This window comes from Eptesicus fuscus, chromosome 13, assembly GCF_027574615.1.
Source record: "Eptesicus fuscus isolate TK198812 chromosome 13, DD_ASM_mEF_20220401, whole genome shotgun sequence".
In the NCBI taxonomy this organism is placed as follows: Eukaryota; Metazoa; Chordata; class Mammalia; order Chiroptera; family Vespertilionidae; genus Eptesicus; species Eptesicus fuscus.
The window spans coordinates 83606736-83632723 of NC_072485.1; the positions used below are offsets into that span (position 1 = coordinate 83606736).

Below are 25988 nucleotides of genomic sequence, written 5' to 3' on the forward strand. Positions count from 1 at the left end.
GAGAGGTGGGCAGCTGCAGGTGCCCACAGGACCCCGCTTCCTACATCGGGGGTGTCAGAGGGATCTGCGTGGCACTTCTGTGTTCCTCACAGAGGCCCTTGTTTTTTCTGCAGTTTTTTTTTTTTTTTTAATTTTGAAAAAGTGTCAAACCAACCAACCAGTTGAGTATACACTGAAGGGACGCCCGTCCCCGGAGGTTCCGCAGATCCATCGTTCCCCTCCCCGCTGTGTGTGTGTGTGACCCCCCTCTCCCCCCGCAGGATGAATTAGCTGCAGGTGATATTTCCCTCCTAAACTAAGGTGACCAGATCGTCCCGCTAATTTCCAAAAATAGGGACTTTTTTAAAACGCCGTGGGACGCGGGACAAATTGTTAAAAATCGGTTTTGTCCCGCCAAAAGCGGGACGACCTGGTCACCTTATCCTAAACACATGAGCATCCATGTCCTAAAAACGAAGGCATTCTTCTACATGGCTGAAATGAAAGGGCGCGCTCAGGAAGTTACCATCACGGCAACGCTGGCATCTAATATCTTGTCCGTATCCCGTGTCCCCCATGTCCCAGTGCGGTGCTTTCTAGCTTTTTTTAAAAAAAACCACCCAGGATCCTACCAGGAAACCACAGGTGCGCTTCCTGTCATGGCCCCCGAGCCTTCCTTAACCTAGAGCGGGCCCAGTCTTCTTTCCGGTCCTCCGTGACAGGACAGTTTAAAGAGCCACGACCGGTGTTTGTTGCTGTCTGGCGTGGGGCTTGGCCGTTTTCCTCCCCGTGCATTTAGGCTGCGCACTCCGGGTCAGGATCGCGTGCTGCATACAGGATGTCGCGTCTCCTGCATCCTAGCGGGAGGCGGCACGATGCCACTGTGACCCCCGGCCGAGGGTCAGGTGGACTGCGTGGTGCGGGTGCTTTGTGCCTCCATGTTTCCTCTCGGGATTAATAAGTAACCTATGAAGTGACGCTTTGAGACCGGGTCAACCTTTCACCCGGCCACCCAGCAGTTAACGCCGGCTCTTGCCAGCTACTGAATCACAAAGTCTCTTTCCCCTGACCAAGGACACTTAGGAGCAAAGAATGTACACGCCAGACCAAGCACGTCAAACTCCAAGGCTGACACGGGCCAGATAAAGAAGGTTTAAGTGGATGTGGGCCACAAAAAAACACAAAAGCTTCAATTTGCATAGAAACGTGGGTTTATTTCGATAGAGACATGCTGAATACAAAGGGCTGAAATAAATGAGTCATCGTTAGCATGGAATAATAGAACATTTTAATAAAAATCAATATTTTTTCTTGAACATTCACTTACCAGACACTGAATAACTGCACAAATTAATAAGCATAATGCAAATAAAACTATTTTTCTTGTTTCCCGAAAGCGAAATATTTCCTGTTGCTCACACCAAACAAGTCCGTCCTAGACTAAGGACGTGGCCGTCGGCTGCTGAATATTCGCTCTTAGTTATTAGTGGAGAGAAATGTGCGCCTGCGCGTGAGGCGCGTGAGGGAAATGAATGCAACACGATCATAATCATCAGTCGTTAGCGAACATTGTAGTTTGTTATTAATAATTATGTATAACAGGATATTGTAAAAATTAAGTTACAAAATTTTTATCAAAACGTTTCTTACAGCCCTGGCCGGTTTGGCTCAGTGGCTGGAGCGTCGGCCTGTGGACTGAAAGGTTCCGGGTTCGATTCTGGTCAAGGGCACATGCCTGGGTTTCGGGCTCAATCCCCAGTAGGGGGCGTGCAGGCGGCAGCTGATCAGTACTTCTCTCTCATCACTGATGTTTCTATCTCTTCCTTCCTCTCCCTTCCTCTCTGAAATCAATAAAAATATTAAAAAACAAAAACGTTTCTTACACACCGTTATATTGGCCAGGCCGCAAAAGTCTTTGTTGTGGGGAGTTTGACATGCTGGCTCCAGACAGTCCTGGCCCCTCTTCCATGACGTTCTTTAAAGATGACACTGACCAGAGACTGGCCCGCCCCCTCTACACCCACCTCGGTGGGTCCCCACGCCGAAGGGCACCCTGGCACCCAGTAAAGGCTCTGCTGAGACCCTCCCGAGACCTCCCGGGTGCCCACCCGCGGAGAGAACCTCAGGACGGGGAGCGCGCGCTCTCTCCCCAGCTTGCCTCTCCTCGGCATGGCCTCCACTGTCTTTCTCCGAAACTCTATGGGCCCCCCAAGATTGCAACCAGGGGAGCGACGGACAGCCGCGCCGCCCCCCTCTAACAAACAGACTCCTCCCCCGGGATGAACTGGGAAATCTTCCCTGCAGCTCCGCGCCCCCTCCGGTAACAACGGAGGCGCCGTCTGGGGGGTGGGGGTAGAACAGAGGGGCGTGCACCCCGGGCAGGCTGCCCCACACCGGCGCCCCGGGACCTGGCGACCAGCGTGCGAGCCGCGGGTGCAGCGGGCGGGGGCGGGGCCGGCGTCAGCCTGCAGGGGCGGGGCCTCCCCTGCGCATGCGCGGCCGCGGTCCGCCGGCGGCGGCTGGGGGCGGGGCCTGGCGCGGGGGCGGGGCCTGGCGCGGGGGGCGGGGTCCGGTCTCCCCCCGGCCGGCGGGGCGGGCCCCCGGGAAGGCCCGGCAGAAGGAGCCGCGGGACAGGATGGGCCGGAAGGTGACCGTGGCCACCTGCGCGCTCAACCAGTGGGCTCTGGACTTCGAGGGCAATTTGCACCGGATCCTAAAGAGTGAGTCGTAGCAGAAATAATAAAAAACCCGCTTTTTAGAAAGTGAGTCCGGGGCAGCGGGGGTTGGGGGGCCGGAGGGGCGGGCCCAGGACCCCCTGGCCGCCCGGCTGGCCCTGGACACACAGCCCGGCCCGGAGCAGCGCGGCCGCGGGCGTGGGGACAGGGAGGAGGTGGCGGCGGCCACGCGGGAGCGTCCTCCCCGGGATGGTGGGGGGAGGGGCCGTGCGGTGCCTGGGACCCGCGGCGCGCACACCCGGTAAGGAAAGTCTGGTCGCCAGTGCCGAGGGGGGTTGGGGCGTTGGGGCGTTCCTGCCCTCAGATGTCTCTGGGGTCCCACGTGTCATATCCGAGTTAAGCTGCCCTTGGGGGGCTGGAAGGGGAGAGGGTGCAGGGACTGTCCTCCGTGGGGGCCCCTGGTGCCCGAGGACCCACCTGGGGGTGGGCATTGGGAGGAGCGGCCAGAGGGAAGTGGAGGAAAGCGGGGCCGCAGGCTGAGAGGCCAGGCGCTGTGGCCAGGCGGTGGGGTCACCGTGGCCGCCGCCTGTGCTGGCCCCCCTTTGAGGGTGAGCTGCCCGCCTGCCCTGGGCGCCCTGCGGGGTGGCCCTGCAGGTTGTCTGGCACGAGCTGCTGGGCAGGAGGGTTGCCGGAGCAGTGAAAACGGGAACGGTTCCAGCGGGGACGCCGGATCGGCCAGGCGCCTCAGCCTTCGTCCTTTCTGTTTTCTTCCGCACCAACCTGTCCTCTCGTCAGAGCTCAGATCTGTCCTGGGATCTGGGGGGGCGGGGGCGCAGAGCCGCCTGCACACAGCTGGCCTCTCCGGCTGTCCTGGGGAGCTGCTGGCTAGCCCAGGGTTCATGGTGCCTGCCCCTCACGGTGCCTCCATGCTGCCCTCTCCCTGCGGGCGGGGCCTCCCGCATCGCATCGCTCGTTAATAAGTGACAAGTGACCGGGGAGCGACTTCCTCCGCCCAGGGCAGGGTCAGCGTGCGGCGCTGCCCGCGTCTCAGGTCCTGCCGGTGTAAGCGGGTCGGAGATGCCCTCCACCTGCGTCGGGGCCAGCAGGTCGCCAGGCGCGGCGTGCGTCGCTTGGTTGGGTCTTCTCACACCTCCTCAGCAGGGGTGGGTGCCTTCGCCCATGTGGGTGCTGACGTTGGCCCCCTCTCTGTCCATGTAGGCATCGAAATCGCCAAACAGAAGGGAGCCAGGTACAGGCTGGGCCCAGAGCTGGAAATATGGTGAGAGCAGACCTCGGGAACACGGCGGGGGGCGGGGAGGGGTGCAGGGAGGTGTCCCCAGCCGCGCACCTGGGCCACACCTGGGCGCTCTGACTTGACCGGCCCGTGGGCTGCTCCCCCTGTCCCCGCCTCACCTTCTGTCCCTCCCTCGGCAGCGGCTACGGGTGCTGGGACCACTATTACGAGTCGGACACCCTCCTGCATTCTCTGCAAGTGCTGGCCGCCCTCCTGGAGGCTCCGGTCACTCAGGACATCCTCTGCGACGTGGGCATGTGAGTGCGCACAGCGTGACGGCGGGCCAGCGCAGAGAGAGGCCACAGCTGGAGGTCCCGTGGTGGGCCCTGGCCGGGCGCTGTCCCAGTGGGGGTCTGGGCCACACGTTGCTGACAGCCGGTTGGTGGGCCTGGTTGCGTCTGTTCAGCTCTGCCCCGTCTCCCGTGAACATGGCCGGCTTCGCTCCCCCCTCCCCGCATCGGCGCGCCTGCGTCCTCCCCCTCGTCCTCGTTCTGGCTGTGACCGCTGGTCACGGGGTCTCTGCAGCGCACGGGTGGGTTCGGGGTGCTCAGTGGGGCGCCCTCTCCCCGCAGGCCCGTGATGCACCGTAACGTCCGCTACAACTGCCGGGTGATCTTCCTCAACAGGTGGGTGGCCGGCTCCGGGGGCTGCGACCGTCCCCGGGCGTCCTGGGCACCAGGCGGGCGATGCCAGTGACGCTGCCTCTCCCGGCCCCTGCCCCCCGACACGGGCTCCTTGGGGTGTTAGAGAGAGACCCCGGGTGAGGTTTGGGGGCCCTGGGCCCTGGGGAGGGTGGGCTTCCCCACTGCCCCCCGCAGCCCCGCGGAGCGATGCCTGCTGGGCGTCAGCCTCCGCGACGGGGCGGGCGGGCTGTGGCCGCCCCTCGTGCCGGGCCTGCGGCCTCAGGGGCCCCTTGTCCCCGGCCTGCAGGCGGATCCTGCTCATCAGACCCAAGATGGCCCTGGCCAACGAAGGGAACTACCGCGAGCTGCGCTGGTTCACCCCGTGGTCCCGGAGCCGGTGGGTCCCCGTCCCACGCGCAGGCGCGTCCTTCGGGGTCTGTGAGGCGTCTTCACCCGGAGGGGCCACCGTCCGGATCGCAGGGAGACCACGGGATTCGGCCACAGCTCCGGCCCCGGCCCCTGGCATGGAGATGCTGCTGATGAAATGGCAGCCGGTTTGTCAGGCCTCAGCCGCCCCCGCCCGCTCCCGGCCCGTCTGCGTGCCTGTGTCGGTGTCTCCACGCCAGCCCTGCTGCTGGGGCGGGACCGTGCGCCTGTGGGCTGTGCTCCCCCGGGAAGCGTGAGCCGCCTCCCTGGCCGCCACCTGACTTCCGTCCGCTGGGACCACCAGGAGGTCGCAGACATGTGGTCACATGTCCCCTGGGGTAGACTGGGTTGCAGGCTCAATCCCCGGCCCCCGTCAGGGGTGCGTGCGGGATGCAACCGATCGATGTGTCTCTCTCACATCGATGTGTCTCTCTCTGTCTCTCTCCCTTCCACCCTCTCTAGAAATCAATGGAAAAAGATCCTCGGGTGAGGATTAACCAAGAGAAGTTAGAACTTAGGAATAATATCAAACAACGCTTCACTTGCTCACCGCAGTGCGAATAACGAATAACGTACAATACAGAGTGCGGTTTTGCTTTTGGCGGTGGAGTGCATTGGAGCAGTCGGCACCCTCGGGCAGAGGGGACCCTCCCGCCGCACCTCCTGCCCCCGGGCGGGGCCCCTCCCAGCACGGGCTCCGTCGCTGGGTCTCACGCGGAGTCATGCGTGCACGCGCGCTTTCCTAGCTGGCCCCCGTGCAGGATGCTTGTGAGAGTCACCCAGTGGTTTGTTCCTGTATATAGTTCAGTTACTTTGCTTTTTTATATAAGAGCTAGAGGCCCGGTGCACAAAATTACCGCACAGATAGGGTCCCTGGGCCTGGCCGGCGATCGGGCCGATCGGGCCTTCCTTCCCCAGCTGCTGGCTGCTGGCCAGGGACTTCCTTCATTCCACGCCGCCCCCTGGTGGTCAGCGCACGTCACAGCGAGCATTCGAACTCCCAGTCAAACTCCCGGTCGAACTCCCGAGAGGACACTTTGCATATTAGCCTTTTATTGATCGATCGACGGATTTGATTTTAAACGTCATCAGTAGCTCCGTGAGCCCGATAACAAGCCAGACCCCCTCGCGCTGCCCGGTGCCCGGCTCCCCGTCCGGTTCCCTTGCTCCTGTCTCCAGGCACCTGGGGTCTCGCCTCCGCGTTTCTTCTTTAAACACGTTTCTGTTGATTTCAGAGAGGAAGGGAGAGGGAGAGCGGCGTCAGTGACCAGCGCGGCTCAGGTCCACGCTGTTTCCCTTGCAGGCAGACGGAGGAGTACTTCCTCCCTCGGATGATCCAGGACGTGACCAAGCAGGTGAGTTGCGGGGAATAAAACGCGCTTCTCGCTCCGATGTGGCCATTCGAGGCGGGTGGGGGCCGTGGGGCGGGAGCCCTCACGTGAGTCACAGTGACAGGACCACCGTGAGGCGTCGGCCGTTTCTGACCCGGGGATGGGCGACTTCCTCGTGATGTGCCAGGCGCATGGACGCGTACAGGAGGCAGAGAGCGCTCGGCGCCGGGCGGGGGGAGCCTGGAGGGACCCTGGGCGAGGGAGAGCTGTTGTCGGCGTAACCGTGGTGACGTGGCCCTTTGCGCCCGAGCACTTGCAGAGCTGATCCCGTACGCTGCAGTCACGTGAGCTCCGGGCAGCTCCCAGCTCGGCTCCGGCTGGTGAACGTGTGACCAGAGGCCCCGAGGGGCCGCAGGGAGGGGCCCGCCGCGCCGGCCACCTGGGCTGGGAGGGCTCCCAGCGGAGGGCGCTTTGGGCTCGGAGCAGAACGGCGGTCCCGTGACGGTCCCGGGGGCGCGGAGTCCTAGGGCAGCACGCAGCCCAGACGGGCGGCCACGGTCCCGTGCTCTCGTCCCGCCCGCAGGAAACCGTGCCGTTCGGCGACGCGGTGCTGGCCACGCGGGACACCTGCATCGGGAGCGAGATCTGCGAGGAGCTCTGGACGCCCCAGAGGTCAGCCCGCCCGCCTCCCGCGTCTCCGGAGCCCGTCCTTGTCCGGCCAGCCGGGAGCGCGGGGACTGGTGACCGACCGGAGTCCCGGCCTTGGGCCGTGGAGACGGGAGACGCCCGGGAGCTTGCGGGGCTGGGGAGGCGGGTTGGGGGCACAGCAGTCTCTTCACCCCTTCACCGGTTCTGCCCGCAGCCCGCACATCGCCATGGGCCTGGACGGCGTGGAGATCTTCACCAACGCCTCCGGCAGCCACCACGTGCTGCGCAAAGCCCACACCAGGGTGGACCTGGTCACCATGGCCACCTCCAAGGTAGGCACCGGGCGGGGCGCTGGAGCACGCGTGCACAGGGCCGGGCGCCGTGTCTCGCACTCGCCCGACCCGGTGCTGGCACAGGGCGTGGCCACACACGAGGGCCACTCGGTCCTGCTGGTGCGGCCGCCGGCGCTCAGCAAGCGGCCTCGCTCCTCGGCGGGCGGCCGCCTGCCCGGCCTCGTTCAGCCCTGGCATCCACCCTGCGAGGCAGGCGCTGTGACGTCCCCTCTGGAGCGGGGCCCGGGCACACGGTGGTCAAGCCTGGGGGCTCCCCCGCCAGCGCCCGCCTCCCGCCCTCCCCCGCCAGCGCCCGCCTCCCGCCCTCCCCCACGGCACGGTGTTTCGGGACAAGTGACGGGGCGGGAACGGGGCTGAGCATTTGCCGTTGGCTTCGTGGTGGAGCCGGGACCATCCCCACGTTTACTCTTTTTTTAAAAAAATACGTCTTTATTGGTCTTTGGAGAGAAAGGGAGAGAGAGAGACGTCAGGACCGGCTGCCTCCTGCACGCCCCCTCCTGGGGACGGAGCCCGCAGCCTGTGCGTGTGCCCTGACGGGAACCCCGCCGGCCACCTCTCCGTCCCTGGTGGACGCGCGTGGCCGGGCCAGCCGGCCGGGCCGTTTGCCATCTTGCTGGCGACAGCGAGGCCGTGCTGTTGGGGGGCTCGCGGGACGGGGTGCCTCAGCTGAGCTGGGTCAGGACCTCGGCTTCGTCACGGGGTCTGTCTTCTCGGCACCTTCGTGTCCCCTCCTGACTGGGAGCTGCCAGCGCCCTCTGGGGGGCTGTTGGGGGAACGTGGACGCTTAGTCCCGCCTGGGACCCCGAAGGCCAGTGCGGGGTGGCCGCAGGCTGTGGGCCTCCTGTGCGCGCGCTTCCTGCCGAGGACACGGCCGCGGGCGCGGGTGGGGTCTGCAGCCTGCGGGCCGGTGGCGGCCACGGCACGGACCTCGCCGACCCGCTGGGCCTGCCCTCCAGAACGGCGGCATCTACCTGCTGGCCAACCAGAAGGGCTGCGACGGGGACCGGCTCTACTACGACGGCTGCGCCATGATCGCCATGAACGGCGCCGTGTTCGCGCAGGGATCCCAGTTCTCGCTGGACGACGTGGTGAGAGCGCGTGGGAGCCGCCGGGGCCCTTCCCGTCGGTGCTCGTCCAGAGGCCGTTTCCTCTGTCCCCCCACAACCGGGGTGTCCAGTGGGGGCCCTGGGGGGCCTGCCTGATGGTTCCCCTCCGCCCGCTGCACCCGCCCGACACGCACCGCCAGGAGCACCCTGAGTGGCGCTGGGCGGCCGGGGACCCCGCGTGGCTGTGGGAGGAGGAGGCTCTGTGGTAACGAGAGGGGGCGACCTGGCCCCGCCCCCACCCCCCCAGCATGTGGCGGGCGGGTTGGGATGAGTCCGAGGGAGGGGTGGGGGGGCCTGGAGCGCTGGGGGCGGGTTGCAGGGAGGGTTGGAGGTGGAAAGGCCCTGAGACTGTACTCCCGCCTCCGTGCGTGAAGCCGGGGGACAGTGGCTGTGATCGCCCCAAACGGACGGGGATTCAGTTGTGCCCAGGATCCCACTCGGCTCTGCGGACGCCGCGTGAGCGTCGGGGCGCGCCGGCCCGATCGCCCGTCCGGGGCCACAGGGCTCCACCCGTGCAGTGGGCGCCTGTTAACTGGGTCCGTGACAGGTGAGCGGGCACGAGGCCCTCACTGTCCTCCAACCCCACAGGAGGTGCTCACCGCCACCCTGGACCTGGAGGACGTCAGGAGCTACCGGGCCGAGATGTCCTCCCGGAACCTGGCGGTGCGTGGGCGCCCGGAGGGCGGAGCGTGGGCATCTGATAGGGCGGAGCGTGGGCATCTGATAGGGCGGAGCGTGGGGATCTGATAGGGCGGAGCGTGGGGATCTGATAGGGCGGAGCGTGGGGATCTGATAGGGCGGAGCGTGGGCCTCTGATAGGGCGGAGCGTGGGGATCTGATAGGGCGGAGCGTGGGGATCTGATAGGGCGGAGCGTGGGGATCTGATAGGGCGGAGCGTGGGGATCTGATAGGGCGGAGCGTGGGGATCTGATAGGGCGGGGCGTGGGGATCTGATAGGGCGGGGCGTGGGGATCTGATAGGGCGGAGCGTGGGGATCTGATAGGGCGGAGCGTGGGGATCTGATAGGGCGGAGCGTGGGGATCTGATAGGGCGGAGCGTGGGGATCTGATAGGGCGGAGCGTGGGGATCTGATAGGGCGGAGCGTGGGGATCTGATAGGGCGGAGCGTGGGCCTCTGATAGGGCGGAGCGTGGGGATCTGATAGGGCGGAGCGTGGGGATCTGATAGGGCGGAGCGTGGGGATCTGATAGGGCGGAGCGTGGGGATCTGATAGGGCGGTGCGTGGGCCTCTGATAGGGCGGAGCGTGGGCATCTGATAGGGCGGAGCGTGGGGATCTGATAGGGCGGAGCGTGGGTGCCCGGAGGGCGGAGCGTGGGCCTCTGATAGGGCGGAGCGTGGGCATCTGATAGGGCGGAGCGTGGGCCTCTGATAGGGCGGAGCGTGGGGATCTGATAGGGCGGAGCGTGGGCGCCTGGAGGGCGGAGCGTGGGCGCCCGGAGGGCGGAGCGTGGGTGCCCGGAGGGCGGAGCGTGGGCGCCCGGAGGGCGGAGCGTGGGCCTCTGATAGGGCGGAGCGTGGGGATCTGATAGGGCGGAGCGTGGGGATCTGATAGGGCGGAGCGTGGGCCTCTGATAGGGCGGAGCGTGGGGATCTGATAGGGCGGAGCGTGGGGATCTGATAGGGCGGAGCGTGGGGATCTGATAGGGCGGAGCGTGGGCCTCTGATAGGGCGGAGCGTGGGGATCTGATAGGGCGGAGCGTGGGCCTCTGATAGGGCGGAGCGTGGGCATCTGATAGGGCGGAGCGTGGGGATCTGATAGGGCGGAGCGTGGGGATCTGATAGGGCGGAGCGTGGGCGCCCGGAGGGCGGAGCGTGGGCCTCTGATAGGGCGGAGCGTGGGGATCTGATAGGGCGGAGCGTGGGCCTCTGATAGGGCGGAGCGTGGGCACCTGATAGGGCGGAGCGTGGGCGCCTGATAGGGCGGAGCGTGGGCCTCTGATAGGGCGGAGCGTGGGGATCTGATAGGGCGGAGCGTGGGGATCTGATAGGGCGGAGCGTGGGCCTCTGATAGGGCGGAGCGTGGGGATCTGATAGGGCGGAGCGTGGGCGCCTGATAGGGCGGAGCGTGGGCACCTGATAGGGCGGAGTGTGGGGATCTGATAGGGCGGAGCGTGGGCTCCCGGAGGGCGGAGCGTGGGGATCTGATAGGGCGGAGCGTGGGGATCTGATAGGGCGGAGCGTGGGCATCTGATAGGGCGGAGCGTGGGGATCTGATAGGGCGGAGCGTGGGCACCTTATAGGGCGGAGCGTGGGGATCTGATAGGGCGGAGCGTGGGCGCCTGGAGGGCGGAGCGTGGGCCTCTGATAGGGCGGAGCGTGGGGATCTGATAGGGCGGAGCGTGGGTGCCCGGAGGGCGGAGCGTGGGCCTCTGATAGGGCGGAGCGTGGGCATCTGATAGGGCGGAGCGTGGGGATCTGATAGGGCGGAGCGTGGGCCTCTGATAGGGCGGAGCGTGGGCCTCTGATAGGGCGGAGCGTGGGCATCTGATAGGGCGGAGCGTGGGCCTCTGATAGGGCGGAGCGTGGGGATCTGATAGGGCGGAGCGTGGGCCTCTGATAGGGCGGAGCGTGGGCCTCTGATAGGGCGGAGCGTGGGCCTCTGATAGGGCGGAGCGTGGGGATCTGATAGGGCGGAGCGTGGGGATCTGATAGGGCGGAGCGTGGGCCTCTGATAGGGCGGAGCGTGGGCCTCTGATAGGGCGGAGCGTGGGGATCTGATAGGGCGGAGCGTGGGGATCTGATAGGGCGGAGCGTGGGCCTCTGATAGGGCGGAGCGTGGGCCTCTGATAGGGCGGAGCGTGGGGATCTGATAGGGCGGAGCGTGGGGATCTGATAGGGCGGAGCGTGGGGATCTGATAGGGCGGAGCGTGGGGATCTGATAGGGCGGTGCGTGGGGATCTGATAGGGCGGTGCGTGGGGATCTGATAGGGCGGAGCGTGGGGATCTGATAGGGCGGAGCGTGGGGATCTGATAGGGCGGTGCGTGGGCCTCTGATAGGGTGGAGCGTGGGGATCTGATAGGGCGGAGCGTGGGGATCTGATAGGGTGGAGCGTGGGGATCTGATAGGGTGGAGCGTGGGGATCTGATAGGGCGGTGCGTGGGCCTCTGATAGGGTGGAGCGTGGGGATCTGATAGGGCGGAGCGTGGGGATCTGATAGGGCGGTGCGTGGGTGCCCGGAGGGCACTGGCCCGAGACCCAGAACTCTTTAAAGAAATACCAGCTTCGTTGGGGTCTGGCCCGACCACAGCTCTCTGCCCGCTCGGTCCGTGGTTCCGTGTGCTCCTGCAGAGACCGTGAGCCATCACCACCGTCAGGGTTAGAACGATTCTTTTTTTAACTTAAATTCTTTATTGTTTGAAGTATTACATACGTCTCCTTTTCCCCACTGACCTCTCCCCGGCTGCTCCCACCCCCATTTTCTTTTTCTTTTTTTAAAATTTATTTGTATTGATTCCAGAGAGGAAGGGAGAGGGAGAGAGAGAAACATCCATGAGGAGAGAGAGTCATGGACCGGCTGCCTCCTGCACGCCCCCCACTGAGGATGGAGCCCACAACCCAGGCCTGTGCCCTGACCGGGAATCGAACCCTGACCTCCTGGTTCATAGGTCAATGCTCAACCACTGAGCCACGCCGGCCGGGCTGGAACATTTCAACACCCCGAAAGGGAACCCTGACCCTTCACCTCCGGCTGTCCGGGCAGCGTGTGGAGGGCTCACCGTGTGCTGGGACGGCTTCCCACGGAGCAGGATCTTTCACGCTCCACGCATGTGGCAGCGTGTGCGGGGCTCCACGCCTCTCGCTGGCTGAGGACATGCCACGGCGTGGATGGGCCGCGCTGTTTGTGCCTCGTCCGTAGTCGGGCATGTGGGCTGCTCCCACGTTGTGTCCGGGACGACCGGGGGTGTAGCCGCCCGAGCGCTGGCTCACGGGCTCTTCTACCGTTAACCTGTGAGGAGCGGCCCGCCGTCCGCCCCTGCTGCATCCCCACCGGGCGTGCACGTCCGAGGGCTCCTCCCTCCACCTCCCGCCGCCACGGCGCGGCGGCCTCTCCGATCGCGGCGTCCAGGGGTGGGAAGGGTCTCCGCTGCGGTGCGAGTGCGTCCGCTGGCGGGCAGAGCCCTGCGCGGCCCGTGCGGGGCCCTGAGCGTGGCACCGGGTCACCGTCCGCCCTGACCCCACCCGCAGGCCAGCAGGGCGAGCCCCTACCCCCGCGTGAAGGTGGACTTCGCCCTCTCGTGCCACGAGGACCTGCTGCAGCCGCTGTCGGAGCCGGTGGAGTGGAAGTACCACAGCGTGGGCGAGGAGATCAGGTGGGCGGGCTGGCTCTCGGAACCCGCCCGGGAGCCCTGGGTTAGGGGACGGCCACGCACCTGGGGCCGACGGTGCGGACGCTGCAGCCACGGCACCTGGGGCCACCCCAGCTCTGAGCGAGCTCCCCCTGAGACCTCGGGACAAAGGCCCTGTCCTCTCCCTTCGGCGACTCGGTTTCCCCATTTCAAAACGGGGCGATGGCAGCACCCCGCCCTGGCCGGGCTGTTTCGAGACTAAAAATCCACCAGTTCAGTGAGGGGCTCAGACAGACCAGGTCCACGGGGCCCAGTGCTGCGGGCGGGTCTCCCTGACCCGCCTCCCCAGGCACCTCCCCCCCCCCGTGCCTCCCCCAGGCACCTCCCCCCTCATACCTCCCCCAGGCACCTCCCCCCCGTACCTCCCCCCAGGCACCTCCCCCCCCCCGTCCCTCCCCCAGGCACCTCCCCCCCCCCCGTACCACCCCCCAGGCACCTCCCCCCCCCGTGCCTCCCCCCAGGCACCTGCCCCCCCGTACCTCCCCCCAGGCACCTCCCCCCCCCCGTCCCTCCCCCAGGCACCTCCCCCCCCCCCGTCCCTCCCCCAGGCACCTCCCCCCCCCCCCGTACCTCCCCCCAGGCACCTCCCCCCCGTACCTCCCCCCAGGCACCTCCCCCCCCGTACCTCCCCCCAGGCACCTCCCCCCCCGTCCCTCCCCCAGGCACCTCCCCCCCGTGCCTCCCCCCAGGCACCTCCCCCCCCGTGCCTCCCCCCAGGCACCTCCCCCAGGCACCTCCCCCAGGCACCTCCCCCCCCCCCCGTCCCTCCCCCCAGGCACCTGCCCCCCCCATGCAGGCACCAAATCCCAAACCTAACTCCCCTGTTGCTCCCCAGCCTCGGACCCGCTTGCTGGCTCTGGGATTTTTTGAGACGAAGCCAACAGGTGAGACCTCGGGGCCGCGCCGCCCTCCTCCTCTCTGGTTTGCGTCGGTTCCATGCAGGCTCATGATTGTTTGTTTGGCTGTTTGTTTTCTTTAGATGCATAGTTACTGTATTTTAAATTTTAGTTTTTGTTTTTTTTTTTGTTTTGTTTTTATTGATTTCCGAGAGGAAGGGAGAGGGAGAGAGAGAACCATCAACAATGAGAGAGAATCACGGACCGGCTGCCTCCTGCACGCCCCACAGTGGGGATGGAGCCCACAACCCGGGCCTGTGCCCTGACCCAGAATCAAACTCTGGCCTCCTGGTTCCTGGGTCGAGGCTCCACCCCTGAGCCGCGCCTGACGTTTGGTTTTTAAGCGCAGCCCACGCCAAGCGTTCCCCGTGGGGCGGGGTCGGAGCTCGGTCTGCACGCCGGGCGCAGGGCACGGAGGCGGGGCCCCGTGTGTGGCCAGCCCTGGGTCAGGCCGTCTCCGATGCCCGTGGCGTCAGCCTCGGCCGCTCCCCCGTGGAAGGCCCTGCCCCCGGGGCCCACCGTGGGGTGCGGGGCGCCCGTGCCGTTTTGTGGGCGCTCGTCAAGGCTGGCGGGGGCGGCGGGGGGAGGCGGGGGCTGGGCTCAGGCTGCGTCTGGTTGGCCCGTTGCAGGCGGGGTTCTTTCTGCCCCTGAGTGGCGGCCTGGACAGCGCGGCCACCGCCTGCCTCGTGTACTCCATGTGCCGCCAGGTCTGCGAGGCCGTGAGGAACGGAAGTAGGTGGCACCTGTGGCTGAGGGAGGCTGGGGGGGGGCGGGTCCCCGCTCGCTGCCCGTGGGCGGAGCCGAGGAGAACCAAGTCCCGGAATGCAGGGGGCTTTGCGGACGTGCTGAGCGGTCACAGCGCCGTGCCGGGGTCGGGGCCGGGACAGCGAGGCCGTTCAGGTCCCTTCCTGGGTCCTGGCCGAGGTGCCGTCCGCGACTCAGACGCCGGCCGAGCTGTGTGTCAGTGTGGCCGGTGCCAAGCGCACGGCTTCGGGCCGGGCAGCCCAAGTTCAGACCCTCCCCGTCTGCCTCGACATCGGGTCCCCTTAGAGACACAACCAAAGGCGGGGGTGACTGATGCTGCTCGGGTGACGAGATCCCGGGGCGACGGGGGGGGGGGGGGCGGGGAGGGGGGCCCGGCTCCGCGGACACCGTGCCCGGCACGCCGCGGCCACCCTCTGCGGCGGCTTTCAGATCAGGAGGTGCTGGCCGACGCCCGGGCGCTCGTGAGCGAGGCCGGCTACACCCCCCAGGACCCCGGTGAGCTCTGCGGGCGCCTGCTGACCACCTGCTACATGGCGAGCGAGAACTCCTCCCGGGAGACCAGGGAGCGCGCCCAGGAGCTGGCCCGGCAGATCGGAAGGTGAGGGGTCCCCGGTGGCGGCCGGGCCGGGGCCGTGACCACGTTTGTGGCGAAGCAGCATCCAGGGTCGAGCAGGGGTCACTGCCTCGCGGTCTGAGCCGGTCCCGGGAGCCCGTGTGTCCGTGTCCCCGCATCCCAGCTGCCTGGTTTCCGCGCCCTCCCGCCCCGGTCCCGGGCCCGGCTGAGGGCTGTGTGCTGCCCTCGCCCCGGCGCCCCCTGTGCCTGAGGAAGGCGGGGACCGGCCTCTCTCCAGAGAGGGGGCGACTAGGTCCTGCAGCGCCCCTCACTCTGCCTCTCAGGAAAGGGGGGGCACTGCCCGCCGTGTGCTGAGCTCCGCGAGGCTGCCGTGCTCCCACTTGCAGCCGGTGCCCAGGGGACCGGTGCCGGCTCAGGTCCGGGGGCGCCACGTCCCGGCGTCAGTCACGGCCACGCACGGCCCCGCCTCACAGGGAGCGCACCGTCCGGTCCCCTGGGCCGTGAGGTCAGCCAGACACGGAGGGGCCAGCCCTGTGTGACCGAAGAGGTGGGGCCAGAGGGACGGGGAGTGGACGAGGTGTCCTCGGGCTGGAGGCCGAGGGGAGAGACAGCTGGGGGTCCAGGTCTCCTTTCGGGGTGATGGAAAGTTCTGGAGCGAGACAGGTGGTGACTGCACAGCACTGCGGAGGCACCAGATGCCACTGAGCCTGCACTTCTAACGGTCGGCGTGGATTTTGTGTTGTGTGTGCTTCACCGCGTGCACACGCAGGCGCGCCCCTCACACACGTGCACACGCCCCTCACACACGTGCACACACCCCTCACACACGTGCACACACCCCTCACACGTGCACACGCCCCTCACACCCACCCCTAACGCACATGCACACACGCCCCTCACACCCACCCCTTGTGCACACGTGCACACGCCCCTCACACCTCACACACGTGCACACGCCCCTCACACCCACCCCTCACACGCACACACGCCCCTCACACCCACCCCTAACGCACATGCACACACGCCCCTCACACCCACCCCTCGCGCACGTGCACGTAGCCCCTCACGCCCGCCGTCTTCTCCAGCCACCACATCGGCCTCAGCATCGACCCCGCCGTGACGGCCGTCATGAGCATCTTCAGCCTGGTGACGGGGAAGAGGCCTCTGTTCGCGGCCCACGGGGGCAGCAGCAAGGAGAACCTGGCCCTGCAGAACGTGCAGGTGCGCCTCCCAGCCCGCCCGTCCCCGCTGCGGCCGCAGGGAGCCCGGAGACACTGACCACGCGGCCTCCTGGACGGGGCCCAGTCAGCGTGTGCGTGTGTGTGTGTGTGAGCGTGTAAGGGTCAGGGTGCGAGACAGCAGGCATGTGAGTGTAAGTGTGCAAGAGTAAGCAAGTCTGAGGGGTGCATGGGTGAAGTGTGTGTGAGCAAACCATGTGTGTGCGTTTGAAAGTGTGCGAGTGAGGTGAGGCTGTGAGTGTGTGTGCACATGTGTGCACAAGAGTGGGTGTATGGGTGTGTGTGTGCACAGTGTGTGTGTGTGCACGGTGTGTATATGTGTGAGTGTGTACAGTGTGTGTGCACAGTGTGTGTGAGTATGTGCAGTGTGTGTGCGTGCACAGTGTGTGTGTGTGTGAGTATGCGTGTGTGTGCACAGTGTGTGAGTGTGCACTGTGTGTGTGCAGTGTGTGTGTGTGCACAGTGTGTGTGTGTGTGCAGTGTGTGTGTGCAGTGTGTGTGTGCACAGTGTGTGTGTGAGTGTGCACAGTGTGTGTGTGTGTGTGTGCACAACGTGAGTGTGTGTTCTGCATCTTCGGTGAGTGGCTGCCTCCGGGGAGCGGGACGCGGGTCGGCTGCCCTGAGCTCGGCTGCTCGGAGCGGCCTCTCCCCTTCTGCTGGACGTGGCGGCCTCCGCTCCTCTAGAGGCCGGTGTGAAGGGAGCAGACGGGGCGGCCACATCCCTCCCGGCCGCTGTGCAGCCGTCCCGCCACCAACACTCGGCCCCAGGCTCTGGGCCCTCCCGCCTCTGACACGGCCCCTCGGAGACGGGCAGCCCAGGAGGCGCGGCAGGGCGCCCGCACGCCGCCTTCCCGGAGCTGGGAAGCCGAGAGCCTCGACTGCCCCGTGTTGCAGGGGCTGCGTGGGCGGCCTCTCGAGCCGCGACGGGACCTGTGTTAGGCCCGCGGGCCCCGCACGAGCCCGGCACACGGTGACGCGTCCCCTCCCGCCGTCAGGCTCGGCTCCGGATGGTCATCGCCTACCTTTTCGCTCAGCTGAGCCTCTGGGCACGGGGCGCCCCCGGCGGGCTGCTGGTGCTGGGGTCCGCCAACGTGGACGAGAGGTGTGTGTGCCCCGCGGGCGCGGCGAGGGGCCCGGGCACCCGGGTCCGGGAGGGCGAGGGCCGCCACAGCGGCGTTCCCACCGCGTCCGCTGACTCTGAGACGCACGGGGGGTGCCCAGCCCTGGCTCCACGGGCCCCGGAGAGGCCGGGCCCCCACGCGGGGGACTCTGCAGCCCGCGGGTCGGCCGCACGGAACCCCGCGTTCTCTCGCGCAGCCTCCTGGGCTACCTGACCAAGTACGACTGCTCCAGCGCCGACATCAACCCCATCGGCGGCATCAGCAAGACGGACCTGCGGGTCTTCGTCCAGTTCTGCGTCGAGCGCTTCCAGCTCCCCGCCCTGCAGCGGTGGGTCCCCGGCGGCCCGGGCCGGGCCCTGAGCCGGCACACGTCCCACGTGGCCCCGGCCTCCCTTGTCTCCGCCGCCCGCAGCTCCCGGCCCTGAACACATCTCCCTCCCGCCGGTACTCGGGGTCCCGCGACCGGGCCCCCCTTCCTTCCTCCCTCCCTTCCTGCTCCCCAGTCTCCTGGCTCCAGCCCAATCAGGCACCTGCCGCCTGGTCCCCACCCCCTGCCCTGCTCCGTCCGTCCGTCCGTCCGTCCGTCCGCCCCGTGCTGAGCGCAGAGCCTGGTGGGACCTGGTGACGTCGTTGGTGTCCGGCCGCCCTGACGCGCCTGTGTCTTGTCCGCAGCATCCTGGCCGCCCCGGCCACCGCCGAGCTGGAGCCCTTGGCCGACGGGCAGGTGTCCCAGACCGACGAGGTAACGTGGCGGGCGTGTGTGTCTGTCTCCCTGCGCGGGCGTGTGTGTGCCGGGCTCCGTCGCGGCCCCTCCTGCCCCGGGGAACCGGCTCCACTGCTGGGTGTCTGGCCTGGGAGCCGGGCGCGGGGGCCACGGCGGGCCTCTGACATTTGGACTCGGCCGTCCGGGGGTGGGCAGGAGGGGAGAGGCGAGGTGAGTGGGGAGGGAGGGGTGGACGGCGTGGGGCGTGTCTGCATTTCTGCGGGCGACCTCACAGGAGACTGTCGCCCCTCCATCCCGGCCGGCCTTTCCTGACGCTCCGGTTTGCGGCTGCAGCGGGCACGGAGGGCGTGGCCGGGCCTGTGGTCACCTCCCTGACAGCTGGCGTCCGGCTGCAGCCCCTCGGGGCACCGTGACCGTTTCTTCTCCGAGAGCCGGAGCGGGGGGCCTCGCGCTCAGGTCTGTGGCCCCGTCCGTTGCTGGGAGTGGCGTGAGGAAGGGGTGCAGAGGGCCCCCCCCCCCCCCCCCGTCCCAGCGTCACTGGCTGCAGGGGCTGTGCTTCCTCTGCTGCCTCATCGCAGCGACGCTGGGGATCAGCCGGCGGAAACGGAGGGTTCGCTCCGGTTTCTGTCCCGACCGCCTGTGCGTCCCGTTCACGCCCGTCCCGCCCGGTCTTCACGCTGTGGCTTCTGTCGTTGGCGCGTTTGGAAACCGGGACGTGCGGGGTCTCCACCTCGGGTCTTTTTCAAGATGATTTTGGAAATTCTGGGCCCCTAGAGTGTCCACGTGAATTCTGAGATCAGCGTGTCTGTTTCTGCCAGAAAAAGGGAAGCCAGCGTGGACCTGCCTGGCGAGCGCGTCGCCTCCTGGCGCGGCCCGGCCTCCTGGCGCAGGGCCGGGCGTCTTCCCGTTTACCAGGTGCACCGGTTAATGATGCGGATTTTTTTCAATCGATGGGGTTACACGTATGTTGATATACATGCGATTTGATATGTGTGCTATTTTGTTGTATTGACAACAAGCTTCAAAACTTCATATGTCAAATTTTCTGAAGGTGTTAACATCATAGATATTTTTACGCTTAAAAATGTCGAATTTCGTGCCAAAAAAAGCATTTGCGGGAAGTTTTCATTCATTATTTTGAAGAAAAAGTTACCGTATACTTCGGGAAGCTTATGGTGAACATGCTCCATCTCAAGATCCTTGTGAACGCTGGTTTAAACGCTTTAAAAGTGATGATTTCGATGTGAAAGACAAAGAACATCCAGGTCAACAGAAAAAGTTTGAAGACCAACAATGACAAGCGTTACTGGATGAAGATGCGTGTCAAACTCAAAAACAACTTGCAGAAAGATTAAACATTGCTCAGCAAACAATTTCCGATCGCTTACAAGCAATGGGAAAGATTTTAAAGGAAGGAAAATGGTGCCACATCAACTGAGCGAAAGACAAATGGAAAACCGAAAAGTCATCAGTAAAATGTTGCTTCAATGGCACGAAAGTAAGTCTTTTTTGCATCGAATTGTGACTGGCGATGAAAAGTGGATTTATTTGGAGAATCCCAAACGCACAAAATCATGGGTTGGTCCAGGTCAACCATCGACATCGACTGCAAGGCCAGATCGCTTCGGAAAGAAGACAATGCTCTGCGTTTGGTGGGATCAGGAAGGTGTGGTGTGTTATGAGCTTCTCAAACCAGGTGAAGCCGTTAATACTGATCATTACCGACAACAAATAATCAGTCTGAACCACGCTTTGATTGTAAAATGACCAGAATGGGCCAGAAGCCACGGCAAAGTGATTTTGCTTCGTGATGACGCACCATCACACCCTTCAAAACCAGTTACAGACACGTTAAAGGATCTTGCCTGGGAAGTATGAACCCACCCGCCGTGTTCACCAGACCTCGCTCCTTCAGATGACCACGTGTCCCGATCGATGGCACACGCACTGTCTGAGCAGCACTTCAAAACGTACGAAGTGGAAAATTGGGTCTCTGAATGGTCTGCCTCAAAACAAGAAAAGTTCTATTGGGACGGTATCCACAGATTACCTGAAAGATGGGGGAATGTGTAGCTAGCGATGGACATTACTGTGAACAAAGCACTTTTGATGTTTCTCTTGAAATTATCGTGTTTTCTTTGATTACAAAATCCAAAAATTTTTTTTAAATCCGAATTTTTAACCAGTTAGTGGTTAATCCGCATTAGTAACCGGTACACCTAGTAGCGAGACCTTGTTAATCCCTTCCGACGACGTTTTGCAGCTTTCCGAGTAGGACTGCGCTTGTTTTGTCCAATTCCCTTGTTAAGTAGTTGGTTCTTTTGGGTCCTGTTGAAAATGGAATTGTTTTTAGAGTTTTGTTTTTGGGGGGCTCCTTGCCAGTGTCTAGAAATACAATTTTCTTTTTTTATCTTTATTGATTTCCGAGAGGGAGAGAGAGAGAAACATCAAGGATGAGAGAGTCATTGATCGGCTGCCTCCTGCACGCCCCACACTGGGGATCGAGCCCGCAACCCGGGCCTGTGCCCTGACCTCCCGGGAATCGGACCGTGACCCCCTGGTTCATAGGTCGACGCTCACCCACTGAGCCGTGCGGGCGGCTACACGGTCCATTTTCTCCACGTTTCTGTTGTTTCAATGAATTCCGCGCCGACCCCGTGATTTCCTTCCTCCACGGCGGGAGGGGGCGGGAGGGGGCGGGAGGGGGTGGGGTCAGGTCCTGCTCCTGAGGTCGTCCGGCCCCTTCCTGAGGGCAGGTGTTTGAGCGCGACCCGTCTCCCCGCAGCCCCTGCTCCGTGCAGGGCCCTCGTTTTCGCCCTTTGCCGGATGCGCTCGCGTTCTCCGCGGGCTCTCCCTGGACCTGTGTGCTGTGTAGGACGGATTTTACTTTGCATCTGTTTGTGAGTTTCCAAACGCCTGTCAGCGACTCGTAACCCGCTCTGTCAGGACCAGGGAGCTCGCCGCGTGCGACGTCCGTGTCCTCTGTGGTCGTGCCTGTCTCCTGCCTTCCTGCCTCCTCAGCCTCGGCCTCTCCCCGTCGCCACGCGGCCGCCTCTGCCTCCTCTCCCGTCTCTGATAAGGACCCCTCCCTGGACGTAGGGACCACCTCAAACCCAGGCTCATCTTATCCCGAGATCCTTAATTGCACCTGCAAGACTCTCTCTGCAAATAAACTCACAATTTGCAGGTGCTGGGGCTTAGGGCAGGGACGTCTCTTTTGAGCGGCCGCAGCGCCAGTCCTCCAAGCCACATGTCTGGTTCGTCCTTTTTAACTTTTACTTTTTTAAAAATATATATTTTATTGATTTTTTTTACAGAGAGGAAGGGAGAGGGATAGAGAGCTAGAAACATTGATGAGAGAGAAACATCGATCAGCTGCCTCCTGCACGCCTCCTACTGGGGACGTGCCCGCAACCAAGGTACATGCCCTTGACCGGAATCGAACCTGGGACCCTTCAGTCCACAGGCTGAGGCTCTATCCACTGAGCCACACTGGTTAGGGCAATTTTTACTTTTTTAAAAATATATATTTTTTTATTGATTTTGGAGAGAGGAAGGGAAAGGGAGAGGGGAGAGAGAGAGAAACATCAATGATGAGAGAGAACCATTGATTGGCTGCCTCCTGCACACCCCCCACCGGCGATTGAGCCCGTAACCCGGGCTTGTGCCCTGACCAGGAATCAAACCCTGACCTCCTGGTTCATAGGTCGACGCTCAACCATTGAGCCACACCAGCCGAACTAATTTTTACTTTTTAAAAACATTTTTTTTTTAATTGATTTCAGAGAGGAAGGAAGAAGGGGGAGAGAGAGAAACATCAGTGATGAGAGAGAATCATTGATCGGCTGCGTCCTGCACGCCCCGCACTGGGGATGGAGCCCACAACCTGGGCCTGTGCTCTCTGTTGGAATCAAACCCAGGACCCTCCAGCCAACACTATCTATTGAGCCAACCCGGCGGGGGCTGTTTTTAATTTTCAGGGTTAATTTGAGAAGCGAGAGGGCGAGAGAGGAACTTGGGTTTGCGTTCCGCTCATCGGTGCGTTCCCTGGTTGACGCCCGTGTGTGCCCTGATGGGGGACCGAACCCGCGCCCTTGGCGATCGGGACTTGGCTCTAACCGCCGAGCCCCGGCCCGGGCTGGTCCGTCCTGCTTTCTGAAAGTGGCCTCCTCCTCGGCCGTCGGTGTGGGGACCGAGGCCTGGTCGCTCCTGGCCTGGGGAAGCCCCGCCCCGGCCCCTGACCCGCCCCCGCCCCCGCCCCCGCCCGCAGGAGGACATGGGGATGACGTACGCCGAGCTGTCCGTCTTCGGAAGGCTCCGGAAGATCGCCAAGGCCGGCCCCTACAGCATGTTCTGCAAACTCGTCCACCTGTGGAAGGACGTCTGCACCCCCCGACAGGTACCCCCGACATTCCACGGGGGCGGGCAGGTGGCCACCCGACGCTCCGGGTTTGACTGGCCGGGCAAGTGTGAGCTCAAACCAGGACGCTCTGTCCCAGCTCCCACCGCGCGGCCTCCCTCGGCCCCGGCCACGTTCTCGGGAGGGGCTGACCCCCCGCAGCGGGCGCCCGCCCCTTCCGTGGGGAGCGCGCGGACGGGGGTCGGAGCGTCGCCGCTTTCGGCCTGTGTCGGACTCGTTAGGGCCGCAGCCTGCAAACCCGTCCCCCCAGCCCCGCCGGGCAGCGGGCGGCCAGGGCCTCCGACCCGCTCCGGGCTCCGCCATGCTGCCGGGACCCGTGGTTATAGCTCGGCCCCGCCCGCCCCCGAGTGCCGGCTCTGCCCTCTCCCGCCTCGGGGCCCTTCGAGGCGGCGGGACGGTCAGCGGGCGCCGCCCCGGGTGACGGGCCCAGCCCCGGCCTCGGGTCTCCACGCGCCGGGCCTCCCTCGCCCGCCAGGTGGCCGACAAGGTGAAGCGGTTCTTCTCCACGTACGCCGGGAACAGACACAAGATGACCACGCTCACGCCCGCCTACCACGCCGAGCGCTACAGCCCCGAGGACCACAGGTTCGACCTGCGGCCGTTCCTCTACCACGTGGGCTGGCCCTGGCAGTTCCGCCGCATCGAGAACCAGGTGACGGGGGCGGAGGCTCGGGCGGGCACGCTCCGGGCTGGGCTGTGGTCCTGGCGTCGCGTTCCCCAGAATGAGCGCCGGCCCTCGCGGGTGGACACGGGGCCGGTCACTGTCGGCCTGGACGACGGGCCTCCAGCTTCTGGACCCCCCTGTCCGTCCTTCTCCTGATTAGTAACAGAACCGGGGACGGTCAGTGACATCGACTTAAAAAGCGGGCACAGGCCCTGGCCGGGCGGCTCCGTGGATAGAGCGTCGGCCTGTGGACCACAAGGTCCCGGGTTCGATTCCGGTCAAGGGCACGAACCGCGGGTGCAGGCTCCTCCCCGGCCTGGGCCCTGGTCAGAGTGTGTGCAGGAGGCAGCCAATGGATGTGTTTCTCTCACATCCATGTTTCTCTCCGTCCTTCCCTCCCTCTCCCACTCTAATAATCAATGGAAAAATATCCTCGGGTGAGAGTTAACCAAAAAAAAAAAAAAAAAAAAAAGCAGGCACAGGGCCCTGGCCCCAGGCTCAGGGGTCGAAGCATCAGCCCGTGGGCTGGGTTCGAGTCCAGTCAAGGGCACAGACCTCGGTTGCAGCTCGATCCCCGGGCCTGGTCTGGGTGAGGCAACCAGTTTGTGTGTGTCAGGCCGATGTGTCTCTGTCTCCCCCCTCCCCCCCCACTTCCTCTCTCTCTAAAAACCAGTGGGAACACCCTCGGGTGAGGGTCAACAACAGAAAGCAGGGCTAGGGCCCTGGCCCGCGGCTCATCCTGTGCACAAAGTCGCAGGTTCAATGCCCGGTCAGGGCACACGCCAGGTTGCAGATTTGATCCCTGGTTGGGGCGCGTATGGGAGGCAACTGATGGATGTCTCTCTCTCACATCGATGTCTCCCTCCCTCCCTCCCTCTCTCCCCATAAAATGAAAATATAAAAAACATCCTCGGGTGAGGATTGAAAAGGAGGTATAGGCCCTCCCCTCCTTCCCTTTTCCACGACAGACAGACAGACAGACCGCAGTTAGACACCTCCCCCCCCCTCCCCGAGTGCATGTGGTAATCGGTGGCCGGAGAAAGATAATGAGCTCAGGGTACGTTGGACGTGAGACGCTGTGGTGAGGGCACCGCTGAGCTAGAGGACGTGGGGCCGGGGGAGCCCCCTTTCAACCTGGTGACGGGGGGCATCTCTGAGGGGTAAACTGAGGCTGGAGCAGGGGACGTCCGGCAGCGGCTAGCGGTGACCTTGCCCAGGGACGGCCCGGGGCTGAGCCAGGGATGCCGTTCAACGTCCCATATGCACAGGACGCGCCCCCCACCCCCCACGGAGTCAGTGCGAGGCGGGGCTTGGCCCCCACCTGATGCGCCCAGCGGTGGTCCCCCAGATCAGGAATGGGGTTCGGAGGCCGTGCACCCCGAAGACGGGCAGACGTGAAACCTGAGAAGCCACGCCAGGGAAAGCCGGGGCCACCGGCAGTCCCCCCCTCAGGCAGTGCCCGCGTCTGTCCGACCACGTGGAGAACCTGGCGGTGCCGTGCGACACCCGCTTTCCAGCCCGCAGCGCGGTCGTCCACGCCGGCCGGACGCCGGGTGCTCACGGCTCCTCCTTCCAGGTGCTGCAGCTGGAGCGGAGGGAGCGGCAGGACCTGGACGGCGTGGACTGACTCGGCCGCCCCGCTGGTGACCTTGGCTGGTGACCTTGGCTGGTGACCTTGGCTGGTGACCTTGAGCAGGAGCCCAGCCGCTCCCTGCCCCGGGCAGGGGGGGCATCAACAAGTCTCGTTTCGTGTTTCAAGGGAGAGGGGCCTTTAAGTCTATTCCTTAAAAAAAAAAAAAAGGCTGAAATAAAGAGAAGGCGATTTCTAATTCCCGGTCTCTGTCTGCGTGCCCCTGCGTGTCCCAGGCCCACGGGGACCAGGTGGGATGGAGGCCGGGCAGGGTCCCGGACGGTGCTCCCCGCTGCTCCCCCTCCCGCCGTCTCCCCTCCTCCCCCTCGCTCCTGACTCGGCACCGTCCCCCGTTCTGAAGGGGCTCCCCTCCCTCACGGGTTCCTTGGCCGTTGTCATGTCTGAGCACCTGAACCTGCCGGGACAGATGCCGTCCTCCGGGCTGCGTGACGGCCGACAGGCGTGGTGCTCAGGCCGCCGCACCCCCTCCGCCCTCCCCGCCTGAAGTGAAAGCACCTGCCAGCCGTGACGCAGACACGGGCGCAGGGGAAAGGCAGGCGGTCATGACCCCGGATGAGGCAGAGCGGCTAGAGGTGTGTGCCGCACCAGCAGGGCCAGGGGTGAACCTGAGGGGGGGTGAGCACGGGGAAGGATTAAAGAAGACAGACAAGAGAATAAAGCTGGGGCAAGGTGGGACACCACTCTCGGATGGAGAGACGGCGCCACGGCCTGCACGCTGGGTCTTTATTTTATAGCCGGATCCCACTCGGCAAAGGAAGGGCGTGGTCGAGGTGTTTACGACGTTCTCGCGGTTTCGAATCTACTCAATCACACGCACCTGGACGCTGTCAAGCTTTGCTGTGGCAGCACTTGCTGCACCTCCCGCAGCCACATCACTGAGCCTCCTGGACCTCCGGTTCGGACCACAAGGTCGAGCTGACAGCCACGGCCTTTGCTGTAATTGTGCTGGGAGGGCTCTGCCCTCCACGCTGGGACCTGCACGTGGCTTTGCCACGAGAGGACCGTGCCCTCTCATTAGTCCGAGGCTTGACCTGTCCACACGCTGTAGCCGCTCTCCACAAAGGTGACCTGGCCAGTGCTGCTCAGTGGTTAGAACGTCTGCCTGCGGACGGAAGGTCCTGGGTTTGCTCCC

General features: G+C 64.5%; 1 protein-coding gene across 1 annotated transcript; it reads left to right on the forward strand.

The window, feature by feature from the left end:
* Positions 1–2586: 2586 nt before the first annotated feature.
* NADSYN1 (NAD synthetase 1) lies at positions 2587–25005 on the forward strand. The gene is made up of 21 exons (XM_054724873.1): positions 2587–2699; positions 3873–3933; positions 4089–4205; positions 4521–4574; positions 4879–4968; positions 6301–6352; positions 6912–7000; positions 7191–7308; positions 8286–8417; positions 9024–9098; positions 12643–12767; positions 13639–13687; positions 14329–14431; positions 14894–15062; positions 16124–16259; positions 17272–17378; positions 17594–17725; positions 18070–18139; positions 22392–22520; positions 23017–23193; positions 24782–25005. Exons 1-21 carry the CDS (start codon positions 2615–2617, stop codon positions 24830–24832), a joined length of 2121 nt encoding a protein of 706 aa, XP_054580848.1. The 5' UTR covers positions 2587–2614; the 3' UTR covers positions 24833–25005.
* The last annotated feature ends 983 nt before the right edge of the window (positions 25006–25988 follow it).

What these genes read in the sequence shown, in the direction of transcription:
- NADSYN1 (XM_054724873.1), top strand. Translation starts at nt 2,615, where the DNA reads ATGGGCCGGAAGGTGACCGTGGCCACCTGCGCGCTCAACCAGTGGGCT. An exon ending in CTGGCCCGGCAGATCGGAAG is followed by an intron (nt 15,063 to 16,123) that starts GTGAGGGGTCCC and finishes CGTCTTCTCCAG; the next exon opens with CCACCACATCGGCCTCAGCA. An exon ending in CAGCTCCCCGCCCTGCAGCG is followed by an intron (nt 17,726 to 18,069) that starts GTGGGTCCCCGG and finishes TCTTGTCCGCAG; the next exon opens with CATCCTGGCCGCCCCGGCCA.